Raw genomic sequence first — 21960 nt, 5'->3', positions numbered from 1 at the left:
GTCGAAATTTTGAGTTTCGATATCTCAGCTCTGGAACGGTCTAGAGCCTCCATTTTTGCGCTCAGGTCAAAGTCTCGCGGCCCTCTATCATAATCCAGAGTTTTGAGAAGATTGGAGAAACTTGATTTTTCGCCCGAAAACTGAAAAAAACGTAAGGGGTAACACTGTCGTTTTTTTTTCGGGTCGAAATTTTGAGTTTCGATATCTCAGCTCTGGAAGGGTCTAGAGCCTCCATTTTTGCGCTCAGGTCAAAGTCTCGCGGCCCTCTATCATAATCCAGAGTTTTGAGAAGATTGGAGAAACTTGATTTTTCGCCCGAAAACTGAAAAAAACGTAAGGGGTAACACTGTCGTTTTTTTTTTCGGGTCGAAATTTTGAGTTTCAATATCTCAGCTCTGGAAGGGTCTAGAGCCTCCATTTTTGCGCTCAGGTCAAAGTCTTGCGGCCCTCTATCATTATCCAGAGTTTTGAGAAGATTGGAGAAACTTGATTTTTCGCCCGAAAACTGAAAAAAACGTAAGGGGTAACACTGTCGTTTTTTTTTCGGGTCGAAATTTTGAGTTTCGATATCTCAGCTCTGGAAGGGTCTAGAGCCTCCATTTTTTGCGCTCAGGTCAAAGTCTCGCGGCCCTCTATCATAATCCAGAGTTTTGAGAAGATTGGAGAAACTTGATTTTTCGCCCGAAAACTGAAAAAAACGTAAGGGGTAACACTGTCGTTTTTTTTTCGGGTCGAAATTTTGAGTTTCGATATCTCAGCTCTGGAAGGGTCTAGAGCCTCCATTTTTGCGCTCAGGTCAAAGTCTCGCGGCCCTCTATCATAATCCAGAGTTTTGAGAAGATTGGAGAAACTTGATTTTTCGCCCAAAAACTGAAAAAAACGTAAGGGGTAAGACTGTCGTTTTTTTTTTTTCGGGTCGAAATTTTGAGTTTCGATATCTCAGCTCTGGAAGGGTCTAGAGCCTCCATTTTTGCACTCAGGTTTAAGTCTCATGGCCCTCTATTAGAATCCAGAGTTTTGAGAAGATTGGAGAAACTTTATTTTTCGCCCGAAAAAAAAAACAAAAGGGGTACCCAGAGTGCTCCCTCCCACAGGTGGAGAAATTTTTGAATTAACAAATAAGAAAAAAATTGACTTTTCCTCTTTTATTATAGAACACATACAAACTACTTAGGCAAGGCGCTATTGCCTTACACATCTCTCTCCATGACGTGAGAGACACATTTATACATTAGGCAGTAAATGAACCAAGAACATCTGATCTAACATTAACACACATAACTATCACAAAAACTTGAAGATCTTACTGCAATAACACAACTCTCAATAAAAAAATACCCATAAAATTACACATAACCTGCAGCAGTCTTGTCTGTCTTCTCATTAGCAACAGTATTTTTGTCTACTTATATTCTATACTTGAGTTTACATTTTTTTAAATGAATTTGACTAATAAAAAGTGTGGATTGGTGCTTTATCCTGCCTTTTTAAAATAGTTGAATGAATGATCGCGAGATGCGATCGTAGATCAGAACGCCCGCAGTATAGAGGAGAATGAGTCAACTCTGAAAATTAATTAAGCATTTTGGTCATGTTAAAGGGTGTATTGGATGGGCTTTTATTCCGGGTTTGGTTTTTATTTGTTGGAAAAATAAATATAGAAATATAATTTGACACAAGAGGGCAGTAAAGCCCTATTTATGGTTGTGAGTTTAAACTAACCGTGACATCTACACGTTTTCCAAAGTGGACCAACGTGATTATTTCACGTCTTGTCGTGATACGGGTTGGGCACTGAAGTTACAGGAGTTTCTTCTCATTGCTAAGCAATGTGTGACGTTACATCCTGTAAATCTTATTCTTGAAAAAGAATATGAGATATATTATTGTACATTTATATTTACTTTTTCCATAGGCAATCATAAATGCCCTGTCTGTCTCCTGGCTGGGATATCTCCTCACAGGAGGCTGAGCAGGTCTTCCTTTCTGGATTATCATTGCAGGTCAGAGTAGATTATTCATTATTTTTGCACAATGCACCGTGCACCCTTTTGTTACTGATAATTCTGTTACAGTAACACAACTGTGACTGTTCTCTGATAACTATTTCAGTGAAGTGGAAGATTTTAACTGACAAATTGACAAACAATTGAGGAAAGAAAGGAGACCATTCAATTGTTGGCTGTTACTTTTACATTTACACATTTGGACTCTGGAATTAGATGTCAGTAACATGAATATTCAATTTGACTTTCTCTCTCTCTACAACTCCAACATTTCATAACTGTTTAGTGTTAAATCTGAAATATATATTTGAACATGTTAAACTCATTTGTATGCAAAATGCAATATTTCTATAACCACATAGAAAGAAATGTTTAAAAAAGTTTTTTTTAATTATTTTTTAGAAGGGATAACTATAAGTGCAGTTTGGATCCCATATAATTAAGAAAGAGATAAAAACTCATTTTAGTTTAAGTATAGATGCTCCCTTATATGTTTATTATAGCAAAACCATGATTATTGATTACCATTTGTAACAGAAATACAAGAAAAATACAAAAATATCGTTTTAAGGTACATTGTTTACTTGTCATTAACTTACAAAACCAGTGAGCAATGCAAACGTATTGTCTAATACAGCTGTTAAGGGAGTGCTTGTGATTTAGACGATTCCAAGCCTGCCAAAGCGTCACAATTTAACTGCACCAATAATCTGTAGTGCCACATCTCTACACAAATAACCTCATCTTTATTATAAATCAATAACTACTATGATAACAACCATAAGCATATTCCGACAGGAAGCAGCGGCATTTTGAGCATGTGTACACGTCACGAATCACATCAAATTGAGTCACGTGCCGTCTTTGGACATGGGCGAGGCTAATTCCGACGTCACACATGGATAGGCGTGGCTTCTGACGTCACACTTGGATGTGGGCCGGGTTGGATATCCACCGCAGGATGCAGCGAGCTGTAGTTGTAACTCATGGAATGGCATGGAATGTCCAATCTGCCCCAAACTTCACACGTTCATTAAGAGTCATGGCCTGAACACATCTATATGAGAATATTCAGTTACAGCAATAACACCACCAAGGGGCAACAGGAAGTGACATGTTTAACACTATAATGGACTCCTAATAAACATATAAAAAAGTGCCACCAAATGCTAAACATGCTAACAACATAATAGAATGCTAACAAACATTTAGCTAAGTGCTAACAATACTATCCCAGATAGCAGACTGACATTGAATCAACGTGGAAATATGACATCGAAACAACGTTGATCTGACATTGTTTTGCTCATCGAATTAACGTTGAACCAACGTCAGACGCGTCATTCTTTCAAAACTAACGGAAAATCAACTTGAAATCAACGCGTTGTTTCAACGTTATGAAAGCAAACCAATTTTCGATTTCATTTAGCTTTGAAGAATGCCGCGTCTGACGTTGGTTCAACGTTAATTCGATGAGCAAATCAACGTTGTTTCAATGTCATGAGAGACGTCGTTTCCACGTTGATTCAATGTCAGTTTGCTGTCTGGGTATGCAAAAGGAAGTTGTTCTAACTTAAGCATGCAATTTCCAATGTGCTCCAAATTTAACATGTTTTATAAGTGTCCTAGTCTGAAAACATCTACATTCCAAAATATAGTTATAGCGCCACTTATTGGCAACAAGAAGTGACATATTTAACAGTGCGATGTAGTTCTACCAACATATTAAATATGCCGTTGAGATCTGGCTAGAAACATGGTTTATCTGAGAAATAACGGATGCTATTATCCTCATAATAAAGGACATCGTTTAACTGATATTGACATACTGCACCTATATTTAACTAGGCTAATCAAAAGCACATTGCCCAACGTGCTCTGTCTTCCTAAAGCCACCGGGTGGAAATAGCACTGGTGCGAGGGCCCTTTCATCGCTGTTTGCAGCTTTAATTACTCAGAGGAATTTATTGTCTTTTTAAAGTCATTGGATGGAAATTTAATAAAATGGAATAATTTCTTACAAAAAAAGAAACGAATGTCACAAATGCAATTGCGTTTTGTTCTGTTTAAAGGGATAGTTCACTTTGAAATTAATTTTTGATATGTTTTAGCTTACCTCAAGGGCATCCATGATGTAGGTGTCTTTGTTTCCACAGTATTTTCAATTTCGACATTTTTTGGTCAAACCGTTGTTGTCTGTCAGTCATACACTGGAGGTGAAGGGGGTCCTCAATCGGTTCACCTCAAAGAGCATGCACAGAGAAGTCAAAATTAAACATGATTTAATGACTCGTAAATGTAAGTACACACTGATGGCCTAAGACACGAAATGAGCGGTTTGTGAGAGAAAACGAACATTTTTACCTCTTGTTAACAGCCGTCGAACTAATCTGAATCAGATGTCCAACTGAACCGAACTGAACCGTCTCCAGACGTTACGCCGGAAGTGATCTCTCGCGCGTCTACGTCACGCATTGTTAGATATACGGGAAATCGCAATGGAAGACGATTTCGATATATCAAAATATGTTTAGTGAAAGGTAAAACTTCCAAAATCTTCAAAAAATGCCAAAATTGAAAATACTGTGGAAACAAAGACACCTACGTCTTGGATGCCCTTGAGGTAAGCTAAAATATATCAAAAATTAATTTCAAAGTGAACTATCCCTTTAATGTAGAAATTAGTTATTCTAAAAAATGTACATACATTTCTTTCATACTTTAGACTATATATACAGTGAAATTCATTTATAAATTAAATTTATATATATATATATATATATATAATTCAGAACTTAAAAAAAAAGTAGCAGGAAGGAACTATACATATCCTATATTGGATATTAACATACAATAGTGTAAATTGTGGCAGCAGCTTCAGGTTGGTAGTCCAAGGCAGTGTTGTCTATCTGTTCTTCCGGGGTTCTTCCCACCGAAGCCTCGCTTTCGATTTCAAAATGCCGGGTGCGTGAAATCAGCATATAGGCAAATTAAGTTCTGTGGAGGCTTACTTCATGCAGTTGTTACCTTAAAGGGAGAGTTCACCCAAAAATGTTCTGTACAAAATCTGTCATTTACTCACCCTGAAGTCCAAACCTGTATGAATGTCTTTCTCCTGCAGAACACAAAAGAAGATATTTTGAGGAATGTTTGTAACCAAACAGTTGATGGGCCCCATTGACTCACAATCCATACTTTTTTGTTCTCCATACTGTGGAAATAAACTGTGCCCCATCAAGTGTGTGGTTCTCGTTAGAGTTACAAATGATTTGCTGTTATCAACCAATCGTGGCTGTATCTCTCTATTAGTGTTACTCGATTGACCACAACATTCTTTTGAATAGACTCGAAAATTATGTTGGCATTTATGAAATTGCATTGGCATGATTCAAATCATACTTATCTGACTGTTGTCAGTTTGTTGCAGTAAACGAAGAGGTGTCATGTCGATCAAAAGTTCAGTATATGGCGTACAGTCGTCAGTTAGAAACCTGGGTGTGCTCTTTGATACCATGTTTCTAGCATCTGTAAAAGCACATTCTTCCATCTTAAAAGTATATCTAAACTACGACATGTGCTCTCAATGAAAAATTCGGAACAGTTAGTTCATGCGTTCATGACCTCAAGGCTAGATTATTGTAATGCTCTACTGGCTGGTTGCCCTGTATACTTAAAAAAAAAAATATTCCAGCTGGTCCAAAACGCAGCAGCTCGAGTTCTTACCAGAACCAGAAAGTATGACCATAATTAGCCCGGTTCTGTCAAAACTGCAATTTTTTTGCTTTGAAACAATCTGTATGATTGGTCGGTGACTTGAGTTCCCACTGTTTAAATCACTCTTACAATCCTGACATTTGTTATAAATCACAGGAAGATGTACAGGCAAGAACACGTATTATGTAAACAAAGCAGTCTATTGTGAACGCTTGTCACTACATCAGATATTCTGACTGCCAAGAAACTGCTGCTTTTGATTGGGTGTCGAGTTGGCATTAACACAACAAACTTTTGGCTGTCAAAAAGATTTACATAACACGCAGCTCTCTCTTTTGCCAATTCGAGCAATTAACTAAAAAAAAAAAAAAAAAAAAACTAAACAGCTTCACCTTCTGCTATGGTTTTAAAGTGAAATACTATTATTCAGAGCATGTTGCTTAAATGTACAGGAAGGGCAAAGAGATGTGTGTAGTATTACGATTAAATCAACAAGAGGATAATCAGACCTGGCGGCTCCAGATTTGACTGTTTGGGTTAATGGTGCAGAAAAATATATTTTCTATAATTCCAGGTTCATGTTTTCACTGCAACACTACACCAATATACATCATTAGTGTCATACAATACTACTTCTTTGCTCACACAATGTATTATTTATTTTCTTTAAAAATACAAAGATACCTCTAAACATCAATATTTCATTATTAAAAAAGGACAAACATACGCGATAGATACATAACATGGATGTTATTAATATGAAAAAGCCTCTCAGCGCGGAAACCATCAAGTCTCAGCACTAACACACAGAAATGACCCTAAAATACATACATGGTAGAGAAAACCAACAAAGCACAAACCTGAGCGTTAAAAGTCAAAGGCACCAGAGTTTTTCTCTCACATAAAACACAAAACATAACTTTGCTTTTAGGTTGCATTGTTGATTAAAGTGCAAACCAAGCACATTGTGAATGAGACATCTTTTGTCTAAATCAAAGAGGATCATTCGCTAAGGCAACTTGACTGTATATTAGGGTTGGGTATCGTTTGAATTTGAACGATTCTGATTCCGATTCCTTGTTTCGATTCCGGTTCCTAACGATTCTCGATTTCGATTCTTTTAAGAGGCAGGGTCAAAAAAGTTTAGCTAACCTTGCTAACCAACGGTCTTTCTGAAGGAAATACTCCTTCTGTCACAAATACTTGTCACAAATTTTGCATTTTGCCGAGATTTCGTTAATTTTTAGAAAAGTGAAGCCACACTTTGGACCGCCGACGTAAGCTACTCATGTTTGACTCGCGCGGTTATGCCAACACTTCCGGTAGATGCTTTTTCGCTGGTGTTGTTCAGCAGTTTCTTCTTCCGCTCAGCGGACTATGAATATCGAAACTAGGAATTGAAATTTTAACTTTTGAACGACTCCGGGAAAAACGAAAAGTTAGTCCCGGTTCCAATCGATACTCGATTCTCGATACCCAACCCTACTGTATATATACACATTTTCGAATATAAAACTCCCTTGTGCAGCCCATTTAGTGGTTTTCCTCTTTGGAAACCATTAAACACCTAAACAGTGTAACATTGGCCTTGACAAACCACAGTATACAAGCTGAATACTTCGGTGTTGATCGTTGTTCGAATGACAGAAGCACTGAAATATAAAAGCACGATTGAATCGCAAGCATGATGCTCTCTTTGTTACTATGATGCCATTCCACAAAAATGGAAAACTGCCATTCATGAGGCCGCAGAAATGTTCAGAAATGTCCGTGTTCTTTGATACCAACCACAGCTGAAACCAAAACCACCCAAAAACACTGACAATGAAATTGTTCAGCACGAATATGTCTCGGAGAAAACAGAGTTTGTTTTGACACTACAAAGAAGATCTTATTAAGCTTAAAACTGCCCATGAATCCTGGAGGAAACATCTGTCTCGAGCAGAAAATCTTTTGAGGTGGCGGAACATCTCAAGCTGTTGAAACAAAATTCATAAGTGAAACGTTATGTTTATTATGTCCAATCCTGCTCTTCAAAGTCTTAGTGCACGCTGCAAGGCATTTGCTCTTCCTCTATTATTTTAGTGTCTCTTTCACTTTCACGAAGGCGTAAGCAACATATTCAAGTATTCAGACTACTGACACTCCTTGAGAGGTGGCGGTGAGGGCGGTGATGATGTCCGGCCGCTCGATGCGAGCCAGAGCGGAGCAGAGCAGGCCCAACGTTGACCCTTCCTGTTGGGCCCAATCAGTTAAGAGGGTGTGGATGGGGTCCTGGCCCCGTCCAAAGACGTCCACGCGGTCCTGTTCGTAACCCAGCGTGGCGGCCAGCTGCCTCCAGCTCCGACTGCCCCCCTCTGCGAGAAGCCCCTCTACCTCCTCCTGCCTGTGGGGAGGCAGGTTCACATAAAGCCGCGTGTCCTGTTTGCTGTCCCGTTTGCTGCCTGCCGAGAGCATGAGAAAGCCATCAGATAATTACTAATCAGCCATTTAGCAGACACTTTTTCTACTTGTGATCCGTTTGACCAAAACGCATCTTAATACCAGCGGTAAACGGGGCCTAAGAGTGACAATACATGCAAATAAATGTTAAAACAAACATTCACCATGACCAGTGTAATCGAACTGTCCAACAAATGACTCTTTTGAACCAATTCTTTTTAGTGAATCAAAAACAAATTGTGCAATGTTTGTGATTTATTTATATGAACAAGTCTTATGAACCTGTTATTAAAAGAAAAAGAAAAAAAACGTACCGCACAACCATTGAAGTCTTATGATTCCCAAAAAGAAATGAGTCTTATAAGTTGGATCTTTTAATAATAAAATGAATAAATAGAAGAAATGAAAGTTATTTTAATGAACAGTTCAAATAGACAAATAATTAGAACAAATAACTCTTACGAGTCAGTTACTTTAACGGCTCACAAAGACAAATGAATATAACAAATGACTCTTAGGAGCTTATTCCTTTAATGAACAGTTCAAAAAGATAATTGAATAGTACAAAGGACTCGTATAAGTTGGTTGTTTTAATGAATAGTAAAAAGAGACGAATAAATAGTACAAATAATTCTTATTAGACGTTCAAAACAACAAATGAATAGAACGAATGACGAGTCAGTTCTTAAAAATAAATAGTTTTGAGTTTGCGGTCTTTATTTCTAGAATCAAGTCAAATCAGGAGACCTGTATGGATTCTCAGCCCTAGACAATGTCTCTGTGTTTAAGCGGTTCTCTCATACCTTTGCTGGGCTGGCTTTCCTGAAGGCTTTGACAGTCCAGGAACACGCCACTGTCGCTGTGTAACTTCTCTCCTTCGCCGGCATTATTCAACTCGCCAACCCGTGCTTTCACCAGAGCCTGCTTCTGCTGACATGACTTCCAGCTGAACACACACCCCAAATCACACACTTATTATATACAGTAAAACCTACAAGAATAATATTTCACTCAACAGACACATTATGGTATTCTATATCTTACATATACAAGTAGAATGAATTTGTAAGTAAATCATCTGGTAAAGCATAGTTTTTCTTCTTGAAACCGCTGTATGACCTCACCATTTGTAGGCAACGTAGAGCAGGAGGCCGAGCACCACTGCGGCCAGTACAGACACGTAGACCAGGATGTTGTTGTTGCCCCCTTGATCCTGTGGTGTGAGTCGAGGGGATCCGGACCCTGGTGCTGGGCTGCTCCTGTTCTCGGTTTCATCATTCAGAGTCGGCCATCGGGGGAATTCCCGCGGCACATCAGAACCAGATGGCCGGGACAGGATGCTGAGGTCTTTTACTGCAAAAAGAAATGTAACACAATAAATCATTTTGAACTGGCTTTATATATGAAGAGTTCAGATGCAAAAGCCTCTAAATGCCATTTGAAATTTTCTTCTTTAATGATGATTTTTATCAAGCTTGTATATTTAAGTTCAGTAATTTCACTTAAATAACAATTAATAGGTAATTATCATTGCCATTTAAGTGAAATTACTGAACTTAAATATACAAGCTTGATAAAAATCATCATTAAAGAAGAAAATTTCAAATGGCATTTAGAGGCTTTTGCATCTGAACTCTTCATATACAAATGAGATATTGAAATACCGGTAAATTTTATATATACTACCGTTCAAAAGATTTAAAAAAAAGAAATAAACAATTTTTTTCTATAAGGATGCATAAATTGATAAAATTTAAAATAAAATCTGGAAAAAAAAACAGTTTCACAGTTTCCAAATAAATATATATTAAGCAGCACAACTGTTTTCAACATTAAAAGTGCTAAATGTAACTTTTCTTCTAAAATGAATCCTTTTTTTATTGCATGTGTGTGAAGGGGTTGTAATCACACATTACAATGATCTACTTGTCGGGTTTTGCTATTACCTCTGAAGGCCAGTATTCCTATTTCTATGTGAAGTCTCCGGGTCGGATGTTCTGCGAAATCTATCGGATGTGACGTGCATGCGCGCTCCCGAGCCTCTTTTTATATACAGTCTATGCGACGGCACTGCAGCTAACAACATGGAGTCTAATAACACGTCACTCATCCCACTACTATCATATTGTTTCTAATACACATTTACAGGCGCGTTCAGTTTCACTAATGTTACTTCCTACGATCTTACTGTTACACTGAAATTGTTCAGTCTAGTTCACTAACCGTTTTCGTTATCATATACATTCGCCTATGTTGACATTGGTGATTGTGAAAGATACACGAATAGTTAGTGAAATACCTAATGCTAGATAACACCACAAATGTAACGTTATCATGGTACGAGCATGGAGTGGCATAGTTCAACGTCAAGCAAATAAAAGTAGCCTATTATTGTAACGTTGCAGTGGGAGTTTACATGAGTTTCCAGCATGTTGTGTGATGCTTTCTCTGGTGTGTTGAAAGTCTCAGTGTGGCCGGTACCATGAGTGCTCGGTCTTTTGTTCGAGCACGCGCAAGAGCACAGCGCTCTTGTAAAAATTGGTTGCAATCTGAAACATCACCGATAGAGGCCGCTAAAAAATACATATAGCACCTTTAATAATAAAAAATGTTTCTTGAGCCGCAAATCAACATATTAGAATGATTTCTGAAGGATCATGACACTAAAGACTGAAGTAATGATGCTGAAAATCCAGCCATTAGATAAATAAATTACATTTAAAATATATTTATAAATAAATATTATTTTAAATCGCAATAATATTTCACTGTTTTACTATATTACTGTATTTAAAAAAGCAGCCTTGATGAGCTAAGAGACTTTTTTCCAAAACAGCTTACCGACCCCAAACTTTTAAACACATAGGCTATATTATATTAGGGGTGTGATGAGACACTTATCTCACAAGACGAGACACGAGATTGGCTTCACGAGAAAGAGACGAGGCTTTTCAGAAATCCTCGACAAAATTCTATACTGAATAGATATAATCTGAAAAATGAATTCATACATACTCCTCTGGTAGTTGAACTAAATGAGTAGTTGTGCGGTCTTCATAAATCAAGTGAAACACAGACTCACAATAGTTAGATTTGAAGCTCTCAATTAGGCCTACACCCTGGCCTAGAGCATTCAATCGCCTAGATGGTAAAAAAATGCAGATGCTCATTTTAGCCTTCACGTGAAACTCACATCTGACACACATCTGCTGTGAGTGATTAACACATCATCAGTGTGTGCAGGCACAGCTGACAGACTAAATGCCAGATCGAAATGTTGAAAAGTGTGGAATGGTCAGGAGGATTCATGTCTCCCGTCCTGCATCCTGAAATAGATCGTGCAGGCGAGGCCACCCCACACACTATCACACAGATGCATGCATTCTTCTGTCCACTCACTCTCACACACACACACCCCACAGGCTGCCTGTGCGGATCAAACGCTCTGTGTGGCTGCCCTGACCTCAGCAGGTCAAGTGGTCTAACTGGTCACTCCACCCTGCAGAGAACAGAGAGCAGCGTGGGATGCGACCCAATAGCCAGCTGGTTAACCACCAAACCGATTTAACACACCTCAGGCCACAGTTTAACATGCAATCCAATGCGGACATGCCACTTTTTAAATAACAGTTTATAAAAAAATAAATAAATGCGAAACAATTTAATATTTGGTCAAACAAAATCTATGTGACGTGTTTATCTTCTTAATCTGATCATGACTGGATTGTTGCTTAGCTCATTGAAGAATGAGCAGAACATCTGAAGTCAAAGTGAAAGCTGAATTTTCTCAAAAGCTTGTCTCTGACTGAACACAGGTGTCAGCCACATGTTAACAATCTAACCATACACTCTCTCACACACACATGCATAAATGTTTTTATATATAGCTTGGCACAAACTTCATCCAAGACACACATGCATATCGGGTTACGTTTACACAGTCAGTATTTTGGATTGACAATCATGTTTACTAACAGGTGGGTCAAATACTAAGTTGTATTTTTACACAATGAATACATGGGAGTGCACACATTAATCATTATTTAAAAAAAAATGTAAAAAAATTTTTTTATACAATATTATATTTGTTTCAAACTAAACTGTATATTTTGATTAAAATATCATAAATTCTATATTTATAAATATCATCATGTTATTATGGGTTTATACCATGTATATATATATATATATATATATATATATATAAACTTACCTTGCCATGTTATAAAAATGTCAAATAATCTACATTTTTGCTAATATGATATTGTCTGTAGGGGCAGGCTCTATGATATATACAGTATATATTTTCTTTTATGTATTTTGATCATATGACATGACTCAGTTTACAAAAAATGTTTTTTTAAATATTTATAATATTTTAACGACAGTTTCACAGTTTTTTACCTAAGAAATGATAAAATATAAAAAGGGAAATTACTTAAGGTTATGTTTTCATCCTTTTAATAAGGCTTCATTATTATATCAGGACGGTTGAATCACCCTGTTTTAAGGGCTGCATGATTTGGGGAAAACTAGAATTTAATGAACAAAACACTCACCCATACAGACAGTGTCAGAATCCGGCTGGCAGGATCTGATCTCCACCTCTTCGTCACTACAGCGAGAACATGGCACGCAGGGTTTCCAGGCGCTCCTCTCCCTTGAGTAAGTCCCTGGTTTACACCGCTCACAAACGGTATTTCCCAGCGGACCACATTTCCGAGCCACTCCACTTCCATGCACACACATGCTGCAGGGCGCGCACAGCGAGTTTGTGCTGTTACCATCCCGCCACAGGAAGAAACCCTCACCGCAGTCACACTGGGTATCCTGAGTGGGCGTGCAGCGGGCCAGTTCAGGAATGCCAGAAGGGCAACGGGCGCACAGTCGACAGGCTGAAAGACTCTCAGAGTCCGAGAACGACACACCTGGGAGAGATTTTAAGTGATTTTTATCAAGAATATGAAAAAAAAACAACAATAATACTGTTACATCACAAGGGTATAGGTATCTATACTACTTACACTGTACTACATGCTATTGTTACTCTCTGTCAGACCCAAGATGAAGCAAAAAAAACCAAAAAAAAAAAAAAAAAAAACAATACTCACATTTAGGCATTTATTCAAAACACTCACCATCTTTACACGGCTTACACTTGGTGTCTTCCTGGCCGCAGTTGGTTGCCAAGCCAGAGCCCGCAGGACACATACTGCAACATTCGCCTGTTTTTGTGAACTGCTCACTGATACAGACCTTGCCAAAAGCCACCTGCAAAACACACAAGTACATGTCAAATTCAAGAATGATAGCATTATTTTGCTTTCAGTGACATTAGACAACCCTAGGACACAGTTATTTTTTGGAACTATCTCAGTCTCTCTACAGAGGAGGTCTCCAGAGCAGAAACAAGAAGATATACTGATCTTCAACCAGACAATTATGTTCAAAGAATGTGTGGAATAAATACAAAACTGTAAAAACAATATAAATGGTGATTATAAAGATTATAGGTAAAAAAAAGATTATAAAGTGAAGTTCATGTGAACATGTGAAAGGTGCGCTATGTTTTCTAATACAAACATATACACACACAATTTTGGCATTTTAGATATTAGAACAGTAGTTTAGTTTATAATGACGTGGATTGTCCCTTTTGATAACAAGAGCAGCTTTAGCCTCTACGGCTAATTTCCAGCTGCAGTCCCCGGCTAATTGTCATCGACTGATCGTTAGATAAGACCCTTATTCCCCGGCTGGGATAGTCCTTTAAAGCTGCAATGAAACTGCAATTTGGACCTTCTAACCATTGATAACCATTAAAGTCCACTATATGGAGAAAAATCCTGGAATGTTTTCCTCAAAAAATTTCATTTTGACTGAAGAAAGAAAGACATGAACATCTTGGATGACGTGGGGGTGACTAAATGATCAAGTCACCTTTATTTATATAAAGGTACACCTTTTTACAATACAGACTGTATCAAAGCAGCTTCACAGTCATAGCATGAAAATAATACAACAAGTTTGTTTCTAGAAGAAAACAGAGTCACTGTCCACCTTGACTAAGGCAGATCAATAATGTTGTTGAATATTAAATGTCCACCAACTAAGCAAGCCAAAAGCCAAGGCAACAGTAAAGGAACCAAAACTCCATCAGGTGACAGAATGGAGGAAAAAAAAAACCTTGGGAAAAAACAGACTCAGTTCTCCTCTGCCCAACAAAGGAACAGTGTATGATTCAGGCAGCAAGTCAGATTGGATCGGAACATTCAGAGTACTTATCCATTTCCATCTTTTTGGAAGATCAAGTATCAGAAATCAGACAAAGTGTCAGAAAATATCAGGAAATTTTAATTCTGAAGTTAACTAATCCTTTAAGGAGTCTGTGTGACTTCACTTTACCACTCCAATTTGGGTGTAAATCAGTGGCGGCTGGTGAAAAATATTGGAGGGTAGGCTGAATAAGAGGGGGGTCTGGGGGTCCCTTACCTATACCAATAAAATAACTTAAACCAGTCAATACCAATGGTCAAATAATAGAATAATAATAATAACAGTTTTACAGTTAATGATAATGAACAAGTTGCATGTTTATTATGCTCTGTGTGCTGACAGAAAAAGTGCAAACGCATAATATTGATAAATTATAATATAGGTAATACAAAAAATAATAGGTAATACAACAATCTAGTTTAATCAATCCCCAGCTGTAGACTACATATTTTTGACAAATTGACAATTGGATAATGGATAACAATGTGTTGATACTAGAGAAAGAGAGAGAGAAAAGGCTCTGAAAGAGAGGGTGGGACAACATTCTTGAGGGTAACACCCAAGTATGAGAAGAAAGTTGATTTTAGCTAGTATGAAACACAGTAATCTAGCTCAGAACTTAAAAACATCAAAAAACAAAGCAAACACACAGGTATTAATATTCCTATAAGTATTTTAATATCAAATGTGTGTGAAACAGTGTTTATGTGTGTGTGAGTGAGTGAGTGACAGAGACAGACAGGTCAATTCCCACGACTAACTTTACATTATTTCCACTCGACGTCACTGGCGCTGCCATTCTGCTCTCATCTGAGGTAAAAAAATGTCCCGTGGTGCGCGTGCACGGTGCACTCCCCTAATCTGATACTGTGGGCGATATTTTCAGCGCCCCCAAACCATAAAACTTGACGACGCTGATTGGCGAAATATAAACTTTTTTGCATAGCAACCGGGGAACCATTGGCTTAAATTCCAGCACTGTGGGGCTGAGCGAACTGGCGCCCTGAGAAGACAGCCTATTGGCTATACTACTACACCAACATGATAAAAGTAACGAAAGTGAATGCAAATATCATTCTGGTGAGTTCAAAACACTTTTCAAAGTAAAACCATTATTAGCATATAATTAACACAGATTATTTTTCAAAATGATAAATTATAATATATATTAAAAAAACAGACAGACAGGTCGGAGGGAGGGCGGCGCCCCAGCGCCCTCTATGGGCGAGCCGCCCCTGGTGTAAATACTAGTGACTGAGTGTAACAACACACCCTATCAAACAACTAGGCTATAAAATATGTTATTAAGGATGAGGCAGGAAGAAGCGCGAATAGGGGATGTTTAAAAAGACTCCTCGTTCATGGGAATGGAGCATTGTGTGTTTGCACCCAGTTCAAACAGAGGCATCAGCGGCGAGGACAGCGGTGCAGCTCGAGACCTCAGGGGAGGGTGTGATGTGTGTGAGTGCGTCTGTTTGGGTAAGAGAAAACACTTTGATGCTTCCCGCACCTCTGCAGGTGTGATAGCGGAGGTCAGTTCTGCGGCATCTTAAACATGCATATGTTTAGGAAAATTACCCCTCACACACCCCCTCTGCTTCCCAACTGCCCCCTGGGGTTCTGGCAAGAGCCAACAGATGCCTAACATGTAAAGCGCCTCCAAAGAGGGAAAGCAAAAACCCACACAGCCTCTCTGATGTCTCGCTCTTCTTCTCTCTGATCTCTGTTGGGACAAGAGAGCGTGTGTAAACCTGTTGAACGAGCGCACAAGCTTATAATCTCATTCAAACACTAATACACATTTGTCCACAGCAGCCCACAGGGCAACAACCTTCACTTTGGGAGTAAAAAGAGCACCTTTATTCCGCATTTCAGTCACACTTGACTATTGTTGAAACTCCAGGATCTTTGCAGAGTTTAAAAAGATGTAAAGCTGAGTAGCGATTAACCAAAACCCCATATTGTCGAACCACACATTTTGATATTACGGAAATGCCTCCTCGATGTCCATGGTATTTGAAGTAATAAATAAATAAAGTCAATAAATAAAATATATATTCCGTTCAAAGGTTTGGGGTCAGTAAGATTCTAGTGGGGTTTTTTTTAAAAAGAAATTATTACTTTTATTCAGCCATTTTGATCCTATTCATGAAAGAATCAGTTTCCACAACAATATTACGCCGCCAAACAACATTGATAATAATCAGAAATGTTTCTTGAGCAGCAAATCAGTGTATTAGGATGATTTATGAAGGATCATGTGGCACTGAGGACTGGAGTAATGATGCTAAAAAATTCAGCTTTGCCGTCTCAGGAATAAATGACATGTTAATATATATATATATATATTGCCATTCAAAAGTGTGGGATCGGTACGATCTTTTTAAAAGTTGTCTCTTATGCTCACCAAGGCTGCCTTTATTTGATTAAAAATACTAAACACCCCAGTAATATTGTTAACTATTACAATTTAAAAGAACAGTTTTCAATTTGAATATATAAAACGTAATTTAATCCTGATACATTTTCAGTATCATTACTTCAGACTTCAGTGTCGCATGATCCTTCAGAAATCATTCAAATACGCTGCTTTGCTGCTCGAAAAACATTTTTTATTATTATAATTAGAGCCAGACCGATATTATCGGCCGATATTAGGCATTTTCCAAACTATCGGTATCGGCAGTTAAAATGGCCGATAAATGAATATTTCAAAACTAAATTAAAAAGGGACGAAACCTGCATGAACCATGTCATGAGTGTTGGAGTTGTATAGTTCTTCCACCAGAGGGCACTCTACACCGTTCCTGTTGGCAACACGTTGAGTTGGTCACGATACATACATTGCTTGAATAACAATAAAAGAACATCCCCATCAGTTCTCTTAACTCAAATAAGCTTGACAAAATTTGTGATCATCATGTCCAGTTTCAAATAAATAAATAAAATATCGGCCGATATATCGGAATATCGGATTTTAAAAATCCGATCGGTATTGGCCTTCAAAATCCTTTATCGGTCAGGCTCTAATTATAATGTTGAAAATAGTTATGTAAAAAAAAATCTGGATTTTTTGAAGCTTTGCATCTCAGTTTTAAAATACATTCATTTTTGTCATAATATTTAATAATATTTAATAATTTTTTTTTTTTTAATCAAATCCAGCCATGGTAAGCATAAGAGACTTCTTTAAAAAACAATTTGAACGGTAGTGTATATTCAATTAAAAGATTTAATTTGAATTGTAATAATATTTCAGAATTTTTAAATATCAAACAAAAAAGTCTTGACAATCATAAGAGACTGAATTATTGAAAAATCTTACAAACCCAAAACTTTTGAACAGTAACTATAGTACCTGTCCAAAGTTGGGAAACTGTTGTTTTTAAAAGATGTCTCTTATGCTCACCAAGGCAACATTTATTTCTTTAAAAATACAGTATTGTTAAACGTGTCACAGGAATAAATTACTTTGAAAATATATTCAACAAGAAAACAGTTATTTTAATTTGTAATAATATTTCACAATATTATTGATGTTTTTACTGTATTTTTGAATGAACAAATGAAGCCTTGGCATTATGAAACTAAGACTAAGAGACTTCTTTCAAAAACACACACACACACACATAGACCATTTCACAAGATGTAAACAACACTGGTCCAGAAGCACTTCCTGTTTCAGTTTGTAACTGTTTTCTTTATTTCACATGTAAAGAAAACATCTTAAAGATGTTTGTTTAACTTTTTGATTGAGTTTTAAATGTTCTGTTGGTTGTATTTTATCCCAGCTTTTTTAGTGTAGTGTTAAAAAACTGAAACAGGAAGTGCTTCTGGACCAGTGTTGTTTGTTGTGAAATGGTCTATACACACACACACACACACACACACACACACACACACACACACACACATATATATATATATATATATATATATATATATATATATATATACACGTTTCCTAAACTTTGACAGGTTCTGTTTGAATTAAAACTAATTGGAAAAATCGTTTGGGGGAGGGGTCCTAGGCTATACATTATTTTTGGAAAGTTAGAGATTTCTTTGCAGTACCATTGGAATGTACAGTTTTCCTAATGTGGTGTGTAATACTAACCAAACAAAGTAATCTGAGGGGAACTTACGATCCTCAATGATGACAATATCTCACCATATAATTTGTGCTTAAGTCTAACTAAATAGAATGTACAAAGTGGGGACTAATGATATATCACTACACCTATAAACATTTGGGCAGAGCAGGAATGTAGTGCTCTGAGGATCGGGAACGGGGGTGGGCATGAATACAGACACATCAGTGCTGATTCCACAATGCAGAGAGATAATGCATACGAATGAAACAACTTCACACAAAACATCTTTGATCTACCCAAACATTTCATTCCCTCTTCTAAGAGTCAATGTCAGTCTGGATGCCACACTTAAGTTCATAATGCCACACACACACTGAATGATGGGGTATTTTGTAAAGGGATAGTAGTCCACCCAAACATTTTAATTCAATTACATTTAATAGTCCTTCTAAACCTGTATGACCTGTGGGACACAAAAAGAAGATGTTTTAAAGAACTATTCTTGTCCATTCAATGAAAGTCAGTGGAGTCAAAAACACAACATCGTACCCCATTAACTTTCATTGAAACCACACCAACGTTTTTCTAAAATATCTTCTTTCCAGAACAAAGAAAGTCATACTGATTTGGAATGACTTGAAGGTGAAGTAAGTAATATCTGTTTGGGTTGACTATGCCTTTAAATCCAGTGCTGTTATGATATAATATATAAGCACATTGTGCTGCCATTAGCAAGTTTGGAAAGAGCCGTCTGAATTATGAGAACATGAAAGGAGCTATGAGCCCCTAAAGGCAACAGGGATTGACCCCTCACTCCTTCCGGCCAAACATACAACCACAGACATCCACTGAGACTGACCGCTATCTTATCTCCCGCAGCCAACAGTAGCAGAAGATCCATTTCACAACAGGCTAAACACAGCCTCGGGTCTGCACAACTTCAACATCATTTACAAAAGTGTCAGTTTGACAAAAAGTAAAGAAGTTGACAAAGATTTCTCTATCAAAACGAGCAGGGAACAAGAGAAAAAAAAAGTTTGTGAGTTCAAGAGGAAACCTCAATTCTGGCCCCCACCGAAATAAGTAAAGTGATGTGGCTAAATGGAAAGTCAAATTACTGAGCTGCGATTTATACCCCCTCGTTCTCCACAGACCGAGAGAAAATGATGATAATTACAATGCTCCGGATATCCCGGGCCCCTGCAGATCTTAAGCTGTGGTTGCCTATCAACCAATGGGGGGATCCTGTCCCTGGCTCCTCCACAGAATGTTTGAACACACCAGGAGACGACATGGATCTGGATCAGGCCAGAAGCATTTAATGCATTAACTACCACTGACCTGAAAAGGATGCAAAATCATCAAGCAAAAAAACATTCATCGTTTGGGTTTTGAATACGTCAGCCCAAATGAATCAGGCGTAATGTGATAACGGTTTTAATTTAGAGTGAAACAGCAGTTTTTTTATTTTGGTGTTCGGATAAAGGGGATAAATCACAGGGCCATTTGTCTCTGCTTTGACATCTGCACAGCGTATTTCTTTGAACATAATTTATCATTTGGAAAACTTACCAGTTGGATGGTAAATATTCAACATTTTATACCCACTGAGAACAACTGCAGGATATTGCACTATGTGTGAAAGAAAAACAATAAAGTTATGCTATTCAGGTCCCAGAGAGACACGGGGTGTTGCTTTCCTGTCTTTTGCTTTCTTAACCTGCTAGTTTGATCTAAAAAAAAAAAAAAGTAAAATTGGATGTCTGACTTGTGAAAATGTTAATGAATACTAAATAAAGTGTCATCTGAATCAGTTTCTCTTGTTTAATGTGTAACACTTTCTGAAGTTCAGAAAAGTCAGTCAATATACGTTTTTAATTGTTGTTAGCTCCAATTAAAAAAAGTTTTATTCCTATTTGTTTCAGAATTTATTTTAAATTAGATTTTTTCCCCCTCTGTTTAAATTAAGTTAACAAAGAAATGAGCTAGTTTGAACAAGTAGCCTTAATTTGATGTTACAACGTAACCGGGTTACTTAGAGGTTGTAACAACAGGCACTTTTTGTACTTCACATTAATTGACACAGTTTAGGGATACGATTTTTAGCCCATAAGATTTATAAACTACTTTAACGTGTAGCTTAAAAACAAGGGCATACTAAAACAAGTTTTAGATGGCGCGCAACAACATGTTAACAGTTAACGTTAAATACAGACATAATAGCAAACAGTGTTAGCCTACCCTCCCCGGGCTCCCATAATTGAAAAAAAAGAAAGAAAAGAAAATATGAAAAGTAAAAACTATTTAGAGCCATGCATCAGAAATTAAATAAAAAGTTACAAGTTTTCAAGTCTTAAATAGTGCAGAATAACTCACCTTTACGGCCAAAATAAACACACAGAGTTGAAGTGCTGCCATCGCTTCCTTCATCATCTTCAGGACTTTCCCTCAGTGTTTGGGAAATAAATAATGCAACGAGTCTCTTGTGCTCAAAACACACTAATGTTCATAACGACAAAGTATAAACATAAGACATATAACGTTAGAGCAGCTGTTGAAAGTATCTGGTACTCTCTTCCATATGAACCGTCTTTTTTTCTTCGAGACTTCCAATGAACAGCGCTGTAACAGTATACGGATAATCCTCGTAGGAAGCTTTAAAAGTTCACAACATCATCTTTCTTTTGTCTCCGCAGTCAAATCTGCTTGTTAGCGCCGATCCTTCACGCGACTGCTGCTATGGTCGCGGTCAGCTGTTGACTAAATAGCTTTTACTGAAGGGGTGAACATAAAACCCCCATATACGCGCGCACAGAGAGCCTCACACGCACGCGCTCTCTGTGATTGGACAGACTGGCGCGTGATGGAGAAAAGTTGATCAGGTTCAAACTCTTCTTCTGTCTCATATAGTGCTCATTTATATGGTCACAGAGATGTTGCACAAATATTTTGAAATATTGTTTTTGTATTTTAAAAAAATGTGTTAATATTTTCTGTCTTAACTGTCAACTTTGAAATTCTGAACGGACAAGTACCTGCACAGATAACCCCCATTTTATTCAGTAGAAGAAGGCTTCAGTTAAGACTTTGAGATAAAAAGAGACACAACAACAGAACAGACTTTTCAGGTCTGAGGGGGTTTTAAGTAACGCCGTAAAACTCAGTATGGGGTCTCGAGACTTCAGAGAGCAACAAATGGAGACTTCCCTCGCATACAATGATCAAGCGCTTCAAAGAATGACCAAGTTGAAGCGGGGGTAAAGTAGCCTAAAGAAGAAATGGTGTTCACTGTTCAGTTATTTCTTCACCTATTCGTTTCGCCTTTTCCTTTCGTTCCTGGTAGGTCTTAATGACTGAACTGGGGAACTAACGTCCGAAATGTTTTTTGAAGATGCCCCGTCAGTTTGCAGAGAATTATCATTCTTGTT

General features: G+C 37.6%; 1 protein-coding gene and 1 long non-coding RNA gene across 2 annotated transcripts; one reads left to right on the top strand and one right to left on the bottom strand.

The window, feature by feature from the left end:
* Positions 1 to 1872: 1872 nt before the first annotated feature.
* Positions 1873 to 2240, top strand: LOC148976985 (uncharacterized). The gene is made up of 2 exons (XR_016145857.1): positions 1873 to 2003; positions 2113 to 2240. It is a non-coding gene; the product is annotated as an uncharacterized LOC148976985 (long non-coding RNA).
* A 4113-nt stretch (positions 2241 to 6353) lies between these two features.
* nradd (neurotrophin receptor associated death domain) lies at positions 6354 to 21334 on the bottom strand. Its single transcript, XM_039674628.2, has 6 exons — positions 20909 to 21334; positions 13301 to 13433; positions 12722 to 13090; positions 9287 to 9515; positions 8966 to 9108; positions 6354 to 8164 (listed from the first exon to the last, which is right to left on the bottom strand). Exons 1-6 carry the CDS (start codon positions 20963 to 20965, stop codon positions 7851 to 7853), a joined length of 1245 nt encoding a protein of 414 aa, XP_039530562.2. The 5' UTR covers positions 20966 to 21334; the 3' UTR covers positions 6354 to 7850.
* Between the last annotated feature and the right edge of the window lie 626 nt (positions 21335 to 21960).

Source organism: Pimephales promelas, chromosome 12 (assembly GCF_988280905.1).
Source record: "Pimephales promelas chromosome 12, fPimPro1.hap1.1, whole genome shotgun sequence".
Lineage (NCBI taxonomy): Eukaryota > Metazoa > Chordata > Actinopteri > Cypriniformes > Leuciscidae > Pimephales > Pimephales promelas.
Note: the sequence above shows the minus strand (reverse complement) of the source record. Positions and strands in the feature narration are given on the sequence as shown.

Coding starts and splice junctions, on each gene's coding strand:
- nradd (XM_039674628.2), bottom strand. CDS start 20,965: ATGATGAAGGAAGCGATGGCAGCACTTCAACTCTGTGTGTTTATTTTG. Junction 13,434..20,908: donor TGTTTATTTTGGCCGTAAAG/GTGAGTTATTCT, acceptor TGTGTTTTGCAG/GTGGCTTTTGGCAAGGTCTG. Junction 9,516..12,721: donor TTCTGACACTGTCTGTATGG/GTGAGTGTTTTG, acceptor TTCTTTTTGCAG/TAAAAGACCTCAGCATCCTG.